Consider the following 22,010-nt stretch of genomic DNA (forward strand, 5'->3'; position numbering starts at 1 on the left):
TTCTAGAGAGGGAAACAACAACAAAAAAAAACATGAGATTTTCTTACCCTCAAGATGAAGCAATTCTGGGAGGTCCGGCTGGTCATCAGATGGATCCGCACTTTGTAACATCTGCAAGAGTTGGTCCATTTTATCCTAGAACACAAATTGTGTAATTAGGGCATAAGTCGGGGGCAAGAATTAACACTTTCAGGATAGTAAATTAAACCAGCTATTTACAACAACCTTTTGGATCTCTTGGGACTTGGAAATCATCTAGACGAGCCTTAAGAAGACACAAATCATACATGCTACTTTACAGGAATGAAGATGCTTGAACAAAGAAAAGCAAAATGATAAAAATTATTAGTACTAACAAGTTTAAAGCGCAAGTAGTAACAAGTTGAATGTTGAATGTCCTACAAGTCCTTCTAAACAGTATTTTTTGAGCAGTTGCTATTTTTCCATTCTAGTTATTACATATGCAATACTACCACCTAGTGGGATTAGTGGAAATGTTTGGACAGAATACATTGAGAGAGTACTTTAAAAAAGAAATGAGTACTTAAAACTAAATTCACTGAAAAACTACCCTGCATTTTGTGAGTGTATGAGGCCTATCGGCACATAAGCAATGTCACTACTAACATATATGAAAAAATTTATTTAAGAACATGTTTGGAGGGGTTGCATGGTGGACTTCAGAATAAGTCATCCTTAATTAACCACAAGTGTAATCCATTTATAAAAATACCAAAGGGTAGAAAATTAACAGGCATAAACTCTTTGAAAAGTACATCTTGGAGTGAACGGTACTGCTTAATCAAACATTACATGTAAATGATTAAAAATCACTTTTTAGCTGAGTGCTATCCAATAAATAGCCTGTAACAGGCCAGAGTTACATAGGTTCTCAAAGCAGAAACTAAAACCATGGGTTTTCCCTCCTTAACCCCAGGAAAGGCAGGAAGAAGCCAAACTAACTACTTCCTTAAAAATTATACTATGGTAATTTTAAAAACAAAACAAGACATTAAAACATAAACCAATGCGGTATCACAGAAGACAAAAGCTGGAAGGCATCTCAAGGTAGGCCTGAGATAAGCTATTTCAGCAGATTACAAACTAGTATCTTTTGGGAGGAAGAGTATTTGAGGCAGGAGTCAAATAGGACTTTAGGACAGTAACCGATTTTTCATTTCGAAAAACAATGACAGAACCCCAGATGAGAAAGAAACGAAAGGTCACAAGAGAAAGAAAGGGAAAAATTCTAAAGACTGCAATTCTAAGCCCTCTGGGAGGGAGAGGGGAAAAAAAAAAAAGAAAAAAAAAGGCAAGGGACAAACATCCTGGGCTCAGAGCTCCTGGGAACCTTGGTAGAATCACTGCAGTGAGACTGTGCAAATCTTACTAAATATTACTTACAGACCAACAAAAAGCTCAGTTTTCAGAGAAAGAAAGAGATCTTTCAGACTGGGGGAAGATGGTGGTGGTTATACTGGAAATAAATCTAAGACAGCATGCAAGATGGGGATCTCAGATATCCTGAAGGACTTAAAGCAAAACTTGAAAGTAAACGCATCACTCCACACCAAGTTTCTAGTTTGCAGATGAACAGCTGAACAATCCTGGAGTAAGGCCCTAAATGGAACTCAGTTTCCAAATTCAGTTTCAGAAATTCGTAAGAAATTCAAGACACATGAACAAATCGGAATACTGCAGATTTTTTTTTTTTTTATTAAAACAACTTCCCCTTCCTATTCTCTTTTGATTTTGTTCTCCTGATATTTCAAATTGTTTTTGAAGTACAGGATGAAAAGGTTAAACATCACATATTTTTAGGTACCAGTAGTTGAACATCAGTGCTTTTATCATACTTACTTCATCAATATAAACTGGTTCAGGCTCAGGTTCTATTGTCTCTACTTGAACTTCATCACTGAACTGTACTGTTTTCTTCTCAGATTTCACTGAAAGATGAACAGGCAGATTTTATTTTATGAAATAAAAATAAACAAAACAATGACATAAATGTTATACAGCTAGCACATTGCCTGAGCTCTTTGCATTTGAAACACTTACTGTGAAAATTTATAGAATTAATATTTGGTTGACATTTGAAGGCCAAAAACATAGACTCAAACAGTTTCCTTAAAAAATACCTGGCAATTCTGTAAAAAAAGACATCAGTTCACACACGGTCAACAGAAACATGTTTTAGCAAGTAAATATGTTTGTCATCGTCTCACTGCACATAACATACTTATTAAAAAGTCATCAGGAAAGCAGATCAAGAGAGAGCGATTGGAAAGAACAGGGCTAATGAGTCAAATTTAAGAGAAAACTGGTAAAATCATCTATGAAAAACTGGAGCTTTCTTTTCTCCAGAGCAAAGCATAGAATCGAAAGTTCCCAATTTTTGCTATTCCTTCTCCACCAAATAGTACCTGCAAAAGCATCTCACTCCTCTGTAGTGGAGGCCACAACAAAAAAGCTGCTAAATACTACTCATATCAGTTAGTCTTAACATAGAACAGATGACTCCTACAGCATGTAATTCTGCTGACCTGCTCATACCTTTGGCAGACTCAGATTGAGATCACACAAGATTAACCTTGCAAATCCATCAGATTTACAGAAATCAGTTCTAGAATCTTAGAACCTTGTCTAATACTTAATATGTTATTAGATATTTAGAGTAGGTTAGTCTTACATAAACAGATACAAGAAGTTAACCAGTATGCAGAAAAAAACATCCTTCCATTATGCACACATACATACCTACAGTATGTGGGTTTCTTGAATTGTTTGAACAGTGGCAATCTGTCTCCGACTCCTATCTGTCCAGGGGACTTCAGGTTTTTTTGGATTGGATATGTACCATTGCAAACAGGCAAAAGGCAATTTGCAAAAATCCTGCTGTTGCCTACATTTATCTAGGTGTCAATGGAGTTGTTAAATGAGTCTCAAGGAAGCTACTGACAAAGCCGGCAGTAGACAGCATTACATTTTTCAGCAGATGCCAGCTTGGGCAACCTTGGTCTGACAAATAAAGATATGACTGTTGTTTGTGAGAGCACAGCAAGGGCTCCTCAGTTTTACTTCGAGTATCACATTCACTTGCAACTGAACTCTATCTTAAGGGAAAGGAAATAGAGAAAGTAAATCACTATAGAAATATCCCTTGGGCCATGGCAAAGCTTAACATATACGTAAATGTAAAGTTACTTACTCATTTCTGGCTCAGCAGAAAGATCAGCTGTTACAAAATTAGATGGAAACAATCCTATACCCTGATGAGTTTCACCTTTCCACCAATTTGGATCACTGAAGATAAAAAAATAATTAAAATCCCCATACTCACATGGAATTTTCCTAAGAATTGCACTTGTCAAGGCATTTATATTACTTGTACATAAATACAATTCGTAAATATGCAGAAATCTTTATACAAGAATCTTTATGCAATTACATCTGTATGTAAAAAATCTAGGAGATAACTAAATAAACTATTTAAAATGTAAATATATTTTATTGCAATTGTATTCCAATGTATGCTTCCGCGTAGAAAATATGATTATTCCTGATTGATTTTTACCGTCTAATATTCTTCAAGTAGGCATTCCATATAAATTACCTGTCATCAAGGATAGTTATAAGTTCTCCAGCTTTAAAAGTTAATTCGTTGTCTTCAGCAGCCTCAAAATCATAGATTGCACGAACCTTTCGGCCCTCATGTTTGTGATTTGTCATGAGGCTTGAGGTGCTCGGATACAAACTGGAAAGTGGTGTTTGCTGTTGCCTTTGTTCTTTTAGTGACAGTTCAATAGCTACAAAAGAAGAGTTATGCACATGAAAATTCTCTATAAAAGTGAGTTGAATGATACGAAAATTTAACTCTGAAAACTTTTAGTATAATTCCATTCCAATTGCATCATAATCAACTTCTGCCTTTTACTTAGAAATAAGGGTAAAAAGAAAAAGAAAAGCTTTACAACTAGAGAGCACAACTCTGCGCATAGATTTACTAAGGCTTTCAACATAGCACTTAAGCACAAATGGGATAACTCAGTGAAGTCATCCGTTTTTTTTTTATTATATTATTGTTTTTACCTTATACTGATGCAAAGTATTCACATTCTTACTAGCATATACATGATGTCAAACTTCTCCAGATAGCTTGAAACACTAAAAAGCTAGAGCTGTTTCAGGCACCTCTGTTAGATCAGAAGTCTTTAGCCTGAATTCACAGAATAAGAGAATCGCACAGCTCGGCTGAGGTTGGAAGGGACCTCTGGAGGTCTTGTCCAATCCTCTGCTCAAGCAAGGTCACCTAGAGTTGGCTGCCCAGGATTATGCCCAGAGAAGTTGTGGCTGCTCCATCCCTGGAGGTGTTCAAGACCAGGTTAGATGAGGCTTTGAGCAACCCTCCCGTGGCACAGAGGTTGGAACTAGATGATCTTTCAGGTCCCTTCCAACCCAAACTGTTCTATGATTTTATTCATCAGGTCAGCAAGTAAATGCACTCACCTTTAGCTAAATCCTCCTCTTCCTTTTTGTTGGCTGCTGTACCAGGATCTTTGGCAACTAGAGCTGGACTTGCTTTTGCCTGTTCAGCAGCCTACCCAAAAGTGAAAGATGTAAAAATGAATTCAACAGAACACTGAAAATGTATTAAGTTTACCATTTTGATTTGTATTCATATTCACATTGCATATTCATTTTATATTCAATATAAAAATCTAAAGTAAATCGAGCATTTCACCCCTCACAGGAATGTTTTATTAAGACAAGAGAGATTTCATTTTGTTTGCCAAACACATTATGGAATTCAAGACTACAAACTGTAAAATACAGAACTGAGGATAAAAAAAATTGCGATAACCTTTAAGAATAACCACAAAATGTAATATACCTGTGAACCAATAGCTGGGAAAGTAACTCCTTGCTCCTTCAGATTTTTTATCATAGCAGATATTAAACTAAGCTGTGGGTCGTTCTTGAATTCATCAGTCCATTCCACCATAAGGGCTTTGAGCTTTTCACAAACTTTTGGATGACCCTGCAAGAACAGTAGAAGCTAGTTAAATAATGTATGAATCTGTTCTTAATTCCTTAATTTCAAATAATTTCATGTTACTGTCAATATTAACTATATAGACACTATTTTGAAGTGTAACACTAAGGGATATCCTTATTAGACATGGAGAACAGCACACCAGCATGGTGTTTGTACTAGTGCAATAGGTAGGAGGCCCAAACTAAAGTAACATAAGGTTATGTAAAGGCCCTGTATTATCTCCATTTCACCACATCTGTATTTAGTGTTTCATTGCTCTTACTTAACATGAAAATGAATTTGTATATTCATAAATTAACTCACCACACCCCACCTCTCCCAAACAGAATCCCTAAGTAACTGTAGCGTCAAGTGGCATTCAGGAAGTTCTCTCTTACAGCCACAGTCTTCCCAGTCATATTGTATCCTTCCCCCCTGCCGCCAAATTTTCAGTCTTCCAAAAGCAGATTCCATTTCACTTTCAGATTACCCCAATTATCTGTCTGATTTCGCTTTTCTATGAATTGTATAAATCAATGCAATACATTACCTTATTCAACACATTGCTTACTTCACTGGCAAAATCTCTTGAACAGACTTCTAAATGAAAGATTTTGCCACAGTTTGATACACATGCTCCTAGAAGCTAAAGAAAGAAAGATTAAAACTCAGAGAAGATTTCTTGCAATATAACTTTTCAGGAAGGAAAAGCACTACATTAAAAAGAACCTACTGTTAATGCTTGCATAGCAACATGGGGATCTTTATGGTTCACTCTCTTCATAATGGAACGGAGACAGTCCTTAGGCCTAAAAAACACAGGACAGATTTTAAAAAAAGTAATGGAATAAACGTTTCCTACCGCACACATGACAATTCATGACAACACTAACAGCAAACTCTCTTGAATATCATCAGTAAATTATTTAGTAGCTTGTAAATACAACATTAAAAAAATAAATTAATACCATTGTCCTGGTTTTGACTGGGACAGAGTAAGTTTTTCTTTTTAGCAGTTAGAATAGCTCTATGTTTTGGTTTTGATCTGGGATTCATTATGAGAAGAATGTTGATGGCACACTGACGCTTACAGTTGGTGCCGAGACATCAAGGACTTTTCAGCTTCTCATGTTTTGCCAGTGTGCAAAACTGCCGGCTCAACAGGCTGAGGGGGAGCACAGCCGGGATAGAGAGTCCACAACTCCCCTTATGATTTAAACTTTGTCTTAGGATTGAGGGCCAAATTGGCCAATGGAGTATTCCATATCATGCAGCGTCATGCCCAGTATATAGATGAGGGTTGACCGGGAAGAAGAGCTCTTGGGCTTCCAGGAACTCTCTCTTCCGAGGGCTCTCTTGGACTCCCAGAGTGCTATCTTCATGTCTCGTTCATTCTCTTTTGGTTTTGGGCCTCTCGCTCGTCTGGGATTGCAGTGTTGGGACTTATCTGTTTCGGGACTGTTTGCTGGGACAGGACAGGCCTTGGTCACCAGGTGGCAAGCAATTACACCCTGCATCACTTGTATAATAATAATAATAATAATAATAATAATAATAATAATAATAATAATAATAATAATAATAATAAATTATTGTTATTAAATTGTTCTTATCTCTACCACATGTCTGCTTCCCTTTCCCCCTTTAATTGTCTTCCCCATTCCCCCACAGTGAGGGAGGGTGAGTGAGCTGGCTGGGCTAAACCACGACAACCATTAACAGTTGTAGCCACTTCGATCTGTAGGACTGCTAACCTTCTTAGCTATCAAAACCTCTCAGTAAGTTACGTTACCTTTTGTAGTCAGAGAGGATTACTGTAAATACTCCAGAAATGCATAAAATGCCTTACAATTAGAGAACTGTAGTTCTCTCTAGTCCATGCACCTACTCCTCTGTATTTCACATACATACGTAAGAACATTTACCTACATACTGATCACCAACACCCTTTTGCTACTTTTTTTAAAAATTACCTCCCACTACATTACTCAAGAGTCTCTTTTAATTTACAGACTAACATTTATAAAGAAGATATGCAATGAATCAACAAGTATTAAAAAAATTGATAGACATTCTACATAAAAGTTTCAAAACAACTAAATAAAGAATTTGAGTCTTACCTATGCTGTGGTAGATAGAAATAATGTGAAAAGAAATAAAGAAATTTAAGAAAGAATTTGAATGGGAGTTTCAGACACAGTTTATCATATTAAAATCTGTGTGACTTTGTTATTTTGTTCTGGCTCTAAACGTGGTGGAAGGTTGAGCGAGGCTGGGGTAGGAATTATCATGGGTGTACAAGCATATACCATTGAATAGCCCCAAAAAGATAACCCTGAAAGAGGGTAAGAAGGGAAAGAGGAAAAGAGAAGGTAAATTTAAACTAAGAGATTTTATGCATTTCTGGAGTACTTTTTTTTTTGGGTACGCAAAATTATTTTTCTATTGAACTGATACCCAAGAACTAACACGAAACTTAGGTATAAGTTACACCACTGCTTGGCTATACTATATTTGGCAGTGTCTACATTTTACAGAAACGTCCACCTCATATTTAGTAGTACTAATTATAGAAAATGCTGTCATACAGCAAGACTACTTATCACTCAGTGTATACTTCTATATAACCAATTAATACAAATGAAGGCTATAAGGCAAGCACTGCCTTTTATCTATTAGTTATCCAAGACTATTCATATGTTCACTTTAATTATTTGAGAAAGGATACATGCTAAAATTTTCAGAAATAACTGCTTTTTTTAACCCTTGATTTAGGAGTAGGACTACCAATGCGATATGAGCACAAGCACAAAAAAGTGCATGTCTATTAATTGTTAAGCCAGTGTTTATACAGGTAGGGTACAGGATCAAGAGCTTAGCAGTTGAGGAACAGGACTATTAGCCTAAGATTTTTTTATTGAGGAATCCAAAATCTTATTAAAAAGTAATAAAGTAACAAGAAAGCCTCAAAGCCAAATGATCTTCCACATGTGTCAAGTACAATTTGGAAAAGGTAAAAAAAAAAAAAGATTTGATTGTATCCACACCCAAAAAAAAAATAAAATCCTGGCTTACCAATTTTTAGTCACATAGACTAAGAATCCCTATTCTAGACAGAATTGTAATCCTTATTTTTACTTTACATTAATTCATCACACAATTTAGTTTGTAAATTATGAGAAGCACTATGCAGAAATGGGAGAGAAGACAACGCACCCCACCAGAAGAGAATTCTATCTATTTATCAGGTATGTCTCCAGACCATATACAAATACTGGGCTGCAGTTCTGCTCCAATGATTCTACAATCAAAATTTCAGAGGTAGCACAGTAAGTGCGAATAACAAACCAGTACAGGGAAAATAGGGCAAGATACAATAGAAGCTATCGTATTATATACTAATATACCCAGAAATCACTCACAATAAATCTCGCTTTTCATTTTAGAAAGTAAAAAATAATGTATTTTATGATATTTTATTTAACAAAGACAAAACTAACAGCAACTGGAATCTAAAATACTAATCTGTGCAAAACTTTTCATGTATTTTCAGGAATTTATTGTTCATTTGCAGTTTAAGGTAATTGACTGTGGGGCTCAAGACTACACAGGTGACCCAATTTTCCTCCTTGCTCCTTTAGAAACACCTAGTCAAAAAGTTTCCTGGTCAGCCTATTAGACATGCACTGCAATGACTATGTAAAATGCTACTGAGATGGGTAACTTGGGGTGGGGGGGGGAGCGGGAATAGAAGCTAGTTTGGAAGACTCTTGAGCAATTTTATTGTTCTCTCTTGTGTGAACAGGCACAAAAACAACCAAAGAATAATCAGCTAACCAGAATACTGAGGTTGTGATTAATCCATAAAGAGTCAGGACAAAGTTAGGCAAGCAGCAATCTAGACAAATCATTTCTCAACGACAGTTTTTCACTACCCACCCCCAACAGAGAGCGCTGCAATGAACACTTCTATTTTCTCAACCATTGCTGTATTCTCCCAGTCACTGACTTCATTTTTTTACAGCCATCATTTTTATTAAGTAACTTGTCTGGAGGGAAAACTGAAATTTAAATATTTTTTTTTTCAAACATAAAGACTGATTTGTCTCATTAAGTTAACAGAAATGGTACAACCATCTCCAAGCCAAACGAAAACAGAATTAGACTCAGGAACTGGCTAGCACTGAACTGACTGAGGAAGGAAGAGCACTTCATGCTAAAATATACCATGTGGCCTTTAATTTTCCTTTTTATTCTGCCTAATGAATCGCTCAAATTCGATAATGTAATTTTACTCAGAGCTGATAACCTATAGATTCAGTTGTGTAAGCATTTTCATTGCAGAAAACCAACACCATGCAAAACTCTATACCTTTCCTGTAGTCAGATGATTTAAAATATCAGTCAAATATGATAAAAGTTCTTAAAATAAGAAAGTTTTCAATAATGCTGTACAAAAACAGAAAAAAATAAGATTGCCTCTAACAGTAAAACCTTCGTTTTAATCATGTTTCCATGTTGAAAAGGCAACTTGCTCACTGAACTACCAATATTCCAAAAAAAATGAGATGCAAACAACATAATATGCAACTGCTGAGCTGTATGAGTTCCTAAAACAAATTCAGAGATTTAAAAAAGGGTTGATTTTCTCACAGTTAGCCAAATTTTAGATCACCTTAATAACCTGATATGCAAAACATATGGCAATACTTTATATATGCTATTGTGAAAAAGCCATATTATTGAAAATATTGCTGAATTTACTGTCTTTTCAGTGTTTTCTATGAATTTTCTGGCATCAATTGTAATCAATTAGATTTTGAAATTCACAAAAAATACAGAAAATAGTCAAAGATTCAATGGAATCTTAGAGAGAGAGAGAGAGATTCAATGGAATTCTAAATGCTGTAACCTGTTTTAGTTGGTTGAACTAAAGGAAGATAAAACTTGTAGCTATTGGTGATTCTCTGTAACAAAGCTGTGGATATTAAAAAGCTAGAAGCAGAGAAATTTTCCAGCTGCTGCAGCATCCTGTGAAAGTTCTTCCCCCATGCAGGCTAGCTGAGAAACACCTGTAGCTTGTTACACTGGGAAAGTTGTTTTGAAATCGGTGTCGTAGCGTTCAGCCAGCCACTCTGGGAGGTGGATGGTCAAGTGACCAATAGCCTTGACCCATCTGGCGAACCACGTTATATATACCGATTTGTAATTAATTAAGGTGGGGCATTTCCTCCTGGGTGCTGGAGGTGCATAAACCTGCTTTGGAGCTGCAGCCTGGAGCCTTCTCCTGAGCGACACAAAGGTACTGCAATGTAAAAATTAACAGTAGCAATTCTGTTACTGAATTGTAACTAATTTATCTTAAGAGAAAATATAGCACCTTTGTAGCATAACAGGTTTCCAACAATTCCTCTGGACGCAAACAAGTTGTTGGCAGACCTAAATGAGACAACGTACCACATAACACTGTGGGACACAAAGTGCTATTTAATGAAGAACAGTCCTTCTGGTCTACTGTGGATTCATATGTAAGACAATCTACATCTAAAATGCTGCAGCCATGCAGTCGGGCTTACAGACTGGTACAAAGAAAACCCCTAAACCAGAGATTTTATAATTTAGATGTCTGCCAAGAACAGTAACAGGCAGCTTGTGTTGGACCAAAATTGGTTAAACTATTACAGCAGATCCCATTTAAGACTCCCATCCTTGCCACCGTAACTTAAAGTGCAGGAGAATTTCAAACGGTGTAGCAGAGCTCATTTAAACTTCTTAATGGGGAGCTTTGTCTTGCTTTACCTTCCTATAGCATGACATAATCCATCAAAACAAAGAAAACTCATTATTAGCAAGTTTTAACAGAATCTGAATTTAAGCAACAAGTCAGCTGGCAGCCTATTACAAGCAGGGTAAATACTACAAAGGTTAAAGTCACAGCCAGGATTAAAACACTGTTTTATTAAAAACACACACACACACACACAAAAAATCAAAACAAACAAACAAAAAACCCCAAACAAAACACAACCAACCAACCACATTTTATAACAGAAATTCCAGCCGTCCCAGAGAAATTTAGCTGCACATTACCAGAAGATCTCTAGCTTTGTCTGTGCTCCCAAGCAGCTGTCTCTTGCAGCTACATACATTTGAGCAGTGTTCAGGCTAAGTTGCTGTGAGACTAAATCTTGCCTGTGGAAATGCTTTCAATGATTAAATAGAATACTGAAGCCTTAAATAATATGGTTATTGTTACAGGCTCAGCATCAACATGAGTAAGGAGCAGAAATGCAGTTTTACATATACAGACTAGTATGAAACATTATTAACGACTTTCCAGCTGTTAACTACAGTTACAACAGCACAGAAGTCTCAGTATGCCATGCTATTTATAAGTACTCCTCTAGAGACCATCTCTAATCCCAATGAACAAGCTTATTTGCACACCTGTCCTTCGGAACAAAAGTCCCAGTGGGAATTTGCTGTCTGGCATCTCACGCTGTCTCCCACAGTTTTACAAGGCAATCCAAGTCATTCTCAGAGAAGCCTTTCACTAAACAGTAGCAATGGCGTAACTCCCTTTTTGAGGCTATTCCTTACCTGAATTGTTACAAGGAATGCTTGGAGAAGATGTATTTAAAACATCTCCAAAGCTTAATACTACACCGAATAAAAACACTACAGACACACTGAAATAATGTCTTTAAACCATAATTTTTATCTGCTACCTCAAATTATACTTTAACTCTTCACGTCCAAAAAACAATTGCTTGCATAAAGTCCATAAGAGAGCTCAGTAAAGAATCAATAATGGAAGCATTAGCGGCCCCTGCTAAGACGTGTTTAATTTAATATCACATTTTCAAAATACACATTTATCAAAGCTCTCATGTCAGATAATGGCTTCTCAAAACAAGGGGAAGAAACATAGAACCTTACTGCTTTCTGTGTCAAAGACGTGGTCTGGTGGTGAGGACAACGGAAGGGTAGCAGATGCTTCATACCTCGGTTTTAGCAAAGTTTTGACAAACAGTTGAAGCTTATATAGTCTCCTTGTCACCCAACTGGTGAAATCCGGGCTGGATAAAAGCAGGATAAGGTGGGTGGAAAAATGGATCGCCTCCTAAGTTCAGAGTTGTCACTAGTAGTGCAAATTCCAGATAGCAGGCAGTAACTAGTGGGGTTCCTCAGGGACATCTGCTGTGACCAACACTACTAAGCAACTTCACTAATAACATGAACGATGGGAGGCAGTGCACCCTCAGCAACGTTTCTGACAACAGCAAATTGGGGGGAAGCAATCAATATACTAGAGGGCAGGGCTACTACTCAGAGAGACCTGGACAGGCTGGAGAAACAGGCAGACCTGAACTTCTTCAAATTCAACAAGAACAAGGGCAAAGTGTTGAATTTTGGATGGTCTGCAACAGCAAAGGCCAGGAGCTGGCCACCTAAAAAGCAGCTCTGCAGGAAAGGATCTGCGGGTCCTATTGGGTGACAGCAGTGCAGCCTTGGCGGCAAAGACAACCTACCACACCCTGGGTCAAACAAGTGGTCAGCACAGCCAACAGGCCCAGGGAAACAATCCTTCCCCTTCGTTCTACATTTGTAAGACTGCTTCTGGAGCACTTTCTCCAGTTTGGGGCTCCCCAGTGCAGGAAGGATATTGATGCACTGCAGTAAGTCCAATGGAGGGCTGCCAGGATGGTCAGAGGAGAGCCATATAGAAGGAGAGATGGAGAACTGCTCTCAGTTTTGAGAAGAGCAGACTAAAAGGGGAGCTTACTGCTCTCTGCAACTAATTAATCAAAGAATACATAGAAGATGCAGCCACTCTTTCTTAGAGCCGCACAGTCATAAGACAAGATGCAACAGGCAAGCTGGAACAGGGAAAATTGTAACCAGATTGCAGGACTATTTATTCATTTACTTACTTACTGTGAGGGTAGTAAATACTGCAAAACTGAAACATGTTGCCCATAGAGGTTGTGGAAACTCTGACCTTGAAGGCATTCAAGACTCAACACAGTCCTGAGCAACCTGATCTAATCAGACCTGTTTCAAGCTGGGGGGTTGGATTAGATGACCTCTGGAAGTCACTTGCAACCTAGATAATGATTCTGTAAGAAAAATCCTTCATGAAGTCTCCTGGGTTTACAGTGACACTGCTAAAACATATCAGTTTATTTATTCTGCTACATCAGTGAAAAGCTGCTGTACGCAAGTTCTAATCTTAACAGATCAGCTAGTATCTCCAAAGGAAGAAATGCAAAATATTTGAGCAGAAGATTCATGTATTTTACTTTTAATAAATTTAAGTTAAATTGAGCTGTTGGAAAAGTCTATACAAGATAACAAAAATTTCATTTCTCTAATCTGAGTATGAGACTGAAACAACAAAATTTAAAAAGTTTGAGGAAGAAATTTCTGAAGTCACTTACCCTGTGCGTGACTGTCCAACTTTATCACAGATGTCTAAGATGAGGCCCCAGTCCTCTGCAGTGTTCATCTCACTGGTTGCTTTCTCTGATGAATGAAGAAGTAGTAAATCAAAATACAAATTAAAAAAAAAAAAGATAAAAGAATTTAACAAAATTGTCAACAAAGATGTTGCAATATTGCCTCTTGTATATTGTTAAATGTATGACAGATTCCTGTATTTAATAAATTCATATATTAAAACTGTTATACCCAATTATTTTTGATTTTCAAATGTACATTTGTGGCCATGAATTTAAACTCATAAGCAGATATATTTTGAGGGGTTATTTTCCCACATAATAAAGACATAACCAGAACATGACAAAAGTAGTATAGCTACCAACAGATATTTTTTTCCATTTGGAACTATAAAGTTTAATAGGATATGAATACCTAAAGCATTAGTTCATTTTTTGCAAAGTCAGATACAACCGCATTTACCACTTCCTCAGACACTAAACTGCTGTGTCTTGCATTTCCTTTCTACGTATTACAACTCAACAAGGAGGATTCAACAATTCATTAATAATCACTAAACTTTTATCTCTCCATTCTCATGTCTGCTTTGGATGATAAGTTCCACTGTTTCTTTTCAGCTATAGAAACTGCCAAACCAAAGCTAATCTCTTGGAAGCCAATGGAACTCTTTCTTCCAAATCTTTTGAATAGGACAAGAAAAGTCCCTGCTGAAGAGTGAAGAAATAGAGAGGGTAGGTGGAGAACAAATAGATTCCACTCCAGAAAAAAATAAAAGAGACTCCCTGCCTATTCCTCCTCCAGAAAAGCTTAGGTACACAGAGGATAACAATAAATACCAGTGTTACAGGAAACTGAGCCTTAACACTGCACCTGAATGGAAAATCATCTAAACACTGACAGATCAGATCAGGGATGGAGAGCACAAGGGAAGGCACAAACAGTTGCCATTATTCACCAAACAGAAAGAGAATGGGCACAGAATGGTACATGAACTTTGTTTCCTATCCCTGCTTCATCTAATATTCACCCTTAATCTATAAAACACAAAATATGTCTCGGCAATGAGCATCATCCCTCAGAGAACGTCTCAGACTACTCAGTTTTATGAAAGGAAGCAAAGATTTCCTATAAAAACTTATCAACCAGGAAAGAGTCATTATCCATATTAGCACTTGCAAGACTACAGAAAAAAGAAAGACAAACCAAAACATTTAATCTCCAAAAGTTATTAGGAATTATTCATCCTAAAGTTGATGGCTTGTCTTTATGAATGAGTTTATGTCCCACAAATTGAAGTCAGCTTACAGTTAATTAGTTTCTTAACTCAGAACAAAAATGCAGAAAAGCAAAACTCTATGGTTATGTGCTCTCAAGCATTTCTGAGGAAAAATTAAACAGTGCCATATAGAACTGGAATGGTAACACATCAGTTGTACTGCCTGATGCAAGGAAAACAGCAAAGCAGTATAGGGAAATCCTAAATGGAAGTTAGTTACAATTCTATATGTTCTCTCATAGGAAAAGAGCACTGCCTCTGCTCTCTAAACTGAATCAGAAAACTTATTTGATTACAAAAAAAATGGTCGTAATCAACAAAAATATGAAAAATTCTGGGTAGACACCATGCTAACATCTAGGACTAAGATAAACCAGCTGATCAACCAATCACTTAATTTTTCTTTCACTCTACTATTGTTCTCAATCACACTTAGGACTAGTATAACTAATAATCGGATAAATTCTTGATTTTTAAATCTTCTTCATAAAGGAAGCATGTTAACTGTGAAGCAAAAATTGAGAGGAACACCATAATGGCAGAATCCACTCAGCATGCCAAATAAAAATGCTAAAACATGAGAACAGAGCAATGAGACTTTACTCTGCCTATATCAATTAACATTGTTTCATTACTCCAGAATTTCTGTTGTTTAGTTGGAGATACCTTATACATATAAGCAAATGAGATAGGGGGAAACAAACAAAAGGCAAGGAAAAACTCACAGCAAAACTATGCATTACACTTTTCCTGCTTGTTATTTATCATTTTAATACATCCAGCTGTCAGTCATCTGTAGGTAGAATACTTGTGCCACACGTGGCAAGACACCTGAACTGAACGCCTTGCACAGAGGCATCACAGGCCAAGACAGCCTTCGGTAATCACAGTCCAGGAGCACAGCAGCTGTACTGCTTCCAAAGACAGCCTCAAGTCCGAGGCGTCGCAACTGCTTTAGTGGAACACGGAGCCTACGTGGAGTTGTACCTGAGCTGAAGGCGTGCCTGCATGACGATACCAAAACGGAGAACAGCTGATGAGCACAGTCCAGAGACACACAAAGGAGACCACACAGAGGCAGTTTAGTTCCAGGACTCCCCTGTTTCGGTTCATTGCCGGTTCTGCTGGAGCTGGACCAGCTCCAGTCAAAGTGTGTCCCCAAGGTGCTCTCCAGAGCCCTAAATTCCCACCAGGCTGAGAGCTCACAGGCAGCCTCGCAAACCCACACTGTTCACTCCTGCCTAACGCTGTACTTCCGTTAGCACATCCTTCAGCAGTCTGAGCTGAGAAAACCAATGGAACCGAAACTTCGACCTTTTCCATTGTTCTGCACAACAGACAGCTATCTGTACTTTGGCAACAATTGAGTTTTCTTTCCTCACAATGTCCTCAGAGAGAAACGGCATGGCAATCGGTTACGTCTTTTACAAACCAAAAAGTAAAATAGTGTATGCTTAAGGTTTTAAAACAACACCACACTTTTATGTTAACTTAAAGAGTTTGGCTAAAACTAAAAATAAGATGGTGATTGATGAAATCCCTGATCCATATCAACCACGCTGATTATAACCTTCATTTTAATCCTCAGTAAGAATACTTTGCAAATTTATCCACAAGCACAATTACAAGTTTTTTGTCATGGATACATTCCTTCTTCAAAGTTGAACTGGGTATAAAATCCACCATTTACTTATAACACCTTCCTCCTTGTTAGTCAGGATATTTCCTCCACCAACAAATACTAGATAGTTTCTTACTAAATTTCAGGCTGAAACCCAGTTTCCTTGTGTACTTTGTCTTCTGTAACAGTGAGTATACGTTAATTCCCTTGGATAACAAAATTAACGATAAAACACGAGAAAAAAATGTTTGCCTCTAGAGTTTTAGTTAAATTCTGTCTCAAACAAGGGCAGTTAACAGCATACTGTGAATGTTAGCAGTACACTATCTGACATTGGCTGGCCACAAAAAAGGCCACTGTCTCTGTCAGAGCATTAGCGAGTGACTATCACCTTTCACCACTCTGAGAACAGGAGCAACAAAGATGCTTTGACAAAATTCTTATGTTGCATCAGTGTTTTGTAGACAAAATTACGACTTAAAGTTACTTAAGTTAAAGTACTGACGCTATTATCGCTTAAAATCCATGAATGCTCTCTGTTCTAACAAGAGGCACACATTCACAGCCAAAAAAAAACTTTATGTGCATTCAGTATTTGCTGACCCTGAATAGCTGCTGGCACCCTACCAGCCCTTCAGGTACAGCTGAAACGTCACTTTCAGACTCTATCTTAGTACCAAAACGGGCTCCGATAGGGAGGAAAAAACAGACATTTGTATTTAAAGTCTTAGGGCAGGTCAGCACAGGAAACAGAAAATAACTTAGACTAGAAATGTTCTTCATCTTCCATCTCCAATCGAAAATAATTCTGCCATAGCAATATTAACGTTTACTTCAGAACCTATCCCTCCACCTCTTCCTTGCTACAAATTCTTATTTGACTTACTGAATGCCAAGCCAGGATCAGACAACACTTCAGACTTTGTTAAAACAACTTTTACAGACAGCGTCGGCTTCTTCATTATATCAGTGTTCTTTAAAACTTATTAATGCTATGTCAAACACAAAGGAAAACAGGACTACGCGATGCAGAGGTATACATGATGGAACTTTGTCTCTAGTTTTCCAAAATGGCTCTCTCCCATAAAGCTGTAACCACTCAAATTCAAGGCATTGTCTTCCTAGCACAAGCAAGGCCTACAAATGAATATAGTAACTTTCATCAGTGCAAGACTATAAAAATCTTACATGGCCTCAGATTGTTATTACTACTTTTCAAATTTTACAATTGCTTTTTTCCTTTTTTTTTTATTACAGGTCTTCAACTTTCACTTTTATTTTTCTAGGAGTTATTTAAAATTATTTTCTTACAATTAATTTCACAAAAACAGACACACAAAGTGGTAAACACTCTCATTTCAGAGGAAAAGAATACTTAAATCTATGGCTTCTTTGGACAACAATAAATAACAATTCTGTACAACATAAGAATATCTTTCTAAATAACTTCAACAATTTATTTCATTCCTAAAACAAAAGCAGTACCCACAAAACCAATATGTAACATTTTTCAGCCACTTTGCAAGGCACAAAGAGTGGGATCACTAAGCTTCTCCCTTTATACTTCTGTATTCAGAACACTAAGCATACCGAGCCAGACCAATTCCATCTTGCCCAACATTCAGTCTCTAATACATGGTATACCTAAAGAAGCAGATGCCTAGGAAAACATAAAAAAAAAAGAATAAGATAAGCATTAGCTGTACTTCCCTACAACACACCTTTCAGTGACCAACAGTTTGCAGCTTCATAACTCCTGAGTCAGAAATGGTGCTTCAACTGCACAAACATATTCATAAATCACATATAAAAGAAATAATTAAGAAAGTGTTAAGAAAGTGTTCTGAAGCAAAAAAGCATCTCCTCTGATGGAAATCTCAGCTGAGTGTGTAACTTCAAAATTTCTCAATAAGTTCTAGAACTTAATCTCATTCAAATAAAATATCTAGATGCTGAAATAGTTCCAAACATATTTTCTATCTCCTTTTATTTTTCAACTAAACCTCTGAATAAAATTTACATAAACCTGAACATCATCTGCCTTCCAAAGAAAACACCATTCCTCAGTAAAAATGCTGTATAGTCTCACTGAAACACTGCACCAAAGACCCAGGAGACAGCATTACAGCTATTGGTCAGAAGCCAGCCCAGAAAGATCTAAGCATGAGAGTTACATTACTTTGGTTGTGGTGAAAATACACAGGCTCTAAATAAATCAGCCCCTCCTTGTGTTCTAAAGTTCATTAATTTTGTTGAGGCCCCATTTCCCTCCAATGTACACAAACCTGAAGGCTTGGAGCATTGATAAAATTCTGGTTTCTCCTCTGATTTTGTGTATTTAGAAATTATAACCAAAGCAAGAATATTTGCACTGTGATTCTGTTCAAAGTTCCCTATTTCATACAAAACACAACTGCAGTTGATCATTCTAGGACAGAAGCAGCAAACTTTTCTCAGAAGAAAAAAAAATATTTTCCTAATAATTTCTAATGGTCCTAAAATAAATATATCATCAGATTTATAAAGTACTATTAGAAAGAAGAAACATAGTAGGTGTTGAGAAAAGCCACTGTCGAACTTAGTGGTTGACTGTTTAGGTGGTGGTAAGAGCAATATAAATATTGCTGCAGATTTTCCATGCAAATATGTGGTAGTAACTTGACTTCTCTGCCTTTGTCCTGCATCTTAACAACAGCATTTTACTGCCTCATCAGAATTTTGCAAGAGTAAATACTCCCATCAATGTTCAGATACTGCAGTGACTAGCATAGTGCATTTCTTAAGGCAGAAAACTCGGAGACTACCCATTGCTAACAATATTTTTAGAGGGAAGTCTTGGCAGGTTTGAGCTTGCTAAGCTTTAGATTTTACTGAAGTTTATTTTAAAAAAATTCCAATCTTAGAATGGAGTTATTTTTCTGCTACAAAGTCTCAAAGGTGATAAAACTACCTAGAATTTCAAGAAATAACAAAAACAGATCAAAATACCCCCAAATCCAACACTTAAAACGTACACCATTTGAAGCAGTTAAAACAAATATGAGAAAACCCTGTTGGAATATTTTACTAAACTAAGGTTTCATGGACATAGTTCCATTTCCGCAGCTGCACATCTCTAAAATGAAATATGGAAGTTCTCAGTAATTGAAGTTACAAAGAAAAGAATGGCTACAGAAAATCTTCAAAAGAACAGCTAAAGAAAGTCTTCACTCACAGACTAAAATTACAACCAGTTTCTAGCATGATAAAAAAATCCTCGAAAATCCATTATATCAATGTAAACACCACAGAATTAACAAAGAATTCAACACTCCCCTTGGCCTTCTTGCCCCCTCCACCACTGAAAGTCTTGTTTTCTTCCCAAGGCTAAATAAATAACTTTCCCCCTCTCTATATAAATGTAAATACTAAAATTCCAAAGCATTGTAAAAATATAAATGTAACTACTTCATCTCTTCAATATAAATAGTCCTGAAAGACTGAAACTGATTGCAAATTTTTCTTTTTGCAGTCACTCGTCAAGAAATTCTGATTACATACCCTTCCACATCACTGAAGTTAAAAGTAATTAATTTCGTTCTTTTTGTCTGTCAGATAAAATGTTCAAACACTTTTGTTAGCCTATTCTACAAAAAAAAAAAACACTTTAATATTAACCACTCTGTCCTTCACTAGCATGCTCAGAACCGCACAGAGGATTACATCCAGCCAGATTCCATTTAGACAAGACTGAAAATAACCTCTATCACAGGCAATGTCACCATAGAAAGAAACGAGAATACCCTGTTGAACCATTAACTTCAGTAGGGCTATTAACCAACTTCATCAGTTTAACGGTATCCTCATTACAGTAGTCCTAAAAAGTCCTTGTGGGAGCACTCGTAGAAGGTGTCCTGTGAAAGCACTGCTAGCTGATCCAAGGCAAAGCAAGCAGCGGTGACTGAGTTGACATGAGGCCACCTCAACTCATTCCTTCAGAAGACTATGTAGGATCTCGCCGTGCACGAGGCAGCCTACCCAAGGTAGACATCACTCAACTCAGTAAGCTGAGCAGAATGAAGACAAAAAGATTCAAGATCTGGGAAGACAATGCTAAAAACAACAGTAAGACAAGCAGGGCAAAAATAATTTCGATGTTTCGATGTCTTATGGCAAACTCTAACAGATCCACAGAACTCAAACTACCTTCCACCCAGAAATATTACAACAGAGCAGGAAGGTGAGCACATCAGAGATATATGAGCATGATTACGATTACTCTGTAAACAAGGTGTATCACAGGCATGTTATATTAACAAACAGTGCCAGGATCTATTTGTAGAGCCCCACAAACCAAGCCACAGTAGAGGCGGCATTTCAGAAGGAAGATCAGCAAGGGACTTAACTTTCCACATCAAATATACAGTGTTATTTTTATCAGCTAGAGGAACAGATTTTATATGCTGAAGAACTACTTTGATTCTTCCGAATTTTGATATTATAATGCACACTGTCACAGCTGAAATGAGGGGAAGCACTTAAAATGACAACTCTTTCCTGGGAGGAAAGAAAACAGAATTACCAGGAAAGCACAGTCTACAAAAACTCTTTTGCCTATGGAACATACTACGTTGGCTTCAAATTGCCCAGCTGAACTCGATCGAAGTCTGGTGATTCGTTTTCAGAAAGGGATACTGAAAAAGATTTTCTTGTTGGCTATTATACGGAAGGGGTATTCCACTCATTTTTATTCTGTCAGCGCTATCATTTTTCACTGAGAACATACATCAAAGGTATGTTTAGTAAGAAGTTCTTGTTTTTCATATAAACATTCATAAATAACTGAAACGGTGGGTGGCTACAGCTTCTTTCCCACACATTTTCTATTCAGCCTCTCTGTTAGCTCACAGTTAATCTTCTCCGTGAAACGATGATGAAAAAAGCAGCAGGCCGACTTGGGCAAAAAGGACCAGCCTCATGACAAGCTGAACCAATCCTTGACATTCTTCTTTCTTTGCAGCCAGAAGACAACTCAGTCTCCATAATTATCTGGGGTCAAGAATCTAATCCGCAACAATTTTCCCTCCTTTTGGCAAACCTGGCCTAAATAGAGAAAAGCCCAGTTCAGAGAGATATGTAATTGGATGGTTTTGAAGACATTGCTTAACCAAGGGGATAAAGAACAATGAGTTTAAATAGCAAGAGTATTTTATTACAAGAAATTGTACCATGGGAATCGTTGTCAAAGCATTTCTTACATTCCAATACATCAAACTTTATGCTGTGGTACCTTAACATCCCTGTGTACCTACAGTCATATGTAATTCATGCACATTATTAAATATCCCAAGAGCTGTGAGCATAAAATGATCAATAACTGCTATAGTTAATTAAACTTGGGAAAATCATTGCAAGTCGCGTCAAGCTGACCGTTCTACTACACTACTAAACTACCTGCTTAACTTCCTATTACTGTAAGTAGTAAGCCTGAATCTTTTCTTTCCTCCCACTCCTGTGGTGTCTCAAACCATTACACTAGCCACATTTAGAACTAGACTAACATCCAAGGCAGATGCAAGAAGTGCCTTTATCCTTCATCTTGCTGTGCATAAGCACGAAAAATCATGCAAAAATCC

The 22,010-nt window shown here is 37.1% G+C and overlaps 1 protein-coding gene across 2 annotated transcripts in view; it reads right to left on the bottom strand.

Moving 5' to 3' along the window:
* The window catches only part of STAM (signal transducing adaptor molecule), a 36,519-nt gene that overhangs the window by 11,068 nt on the left and 3,441 nt on the right, over positions 1-22,010 (bottom strand). For both annotated transcript variants that reach the window (XM_086614687.1, XM_086614688.1), the window contains exons 2-10: positions 13,480-13,564; positions 5,772-5,847; positions 5,589-5,684; positions 4,895-5,041; positions 4,510-4,600; positions 3,617-3,809; positions 3,212-3,306; positions 1,861-1,949; positions 48-135 (exon numbers count right to left, since the gene is read on the bottom strand). In XM_086614687.1, the coding sequence (XP_086470813.1) occupies positions 48-135; positions 1,861-1,949; positions 3,212-3,306; positions 3,617-3,809; positions 4,510-4,600; positions 4,895-5,041; positions 5,589-5,684; positions 5,772-5,847; positions 13,480-13,547 (943 nt within the window). In that variant the 5' untranslated portion in view covers positions 13,548-13,564. The remainder of the gene's footprint in view (positions 1-47; positions 136-1,860; positions 1,950-3,211; positions 3,307-3,616; positions 3,810-4,509; positions 4,601-4,894; positions 5,042-5,588; positions 5,685-5,771; positions 5,848-13,479; positions 13,565-22,010) is intronic.

This window comes from Tauraco erythrolophus, chromosome 7 (genome assembly GCF_009769465.1).
Source record: "Tauraco erythrolophus isolate bTauEry1 chromosome 7, bTauEry1.pri, whole genome shotgun sequence".
Classification (NCBI taxonomy): domain Eukaryota; kingdom Metazoa; phylum Chordata; class Aves; order Musophagiformes; family Musophagidae; genus Tauraco; species Tauraco erythrolophus.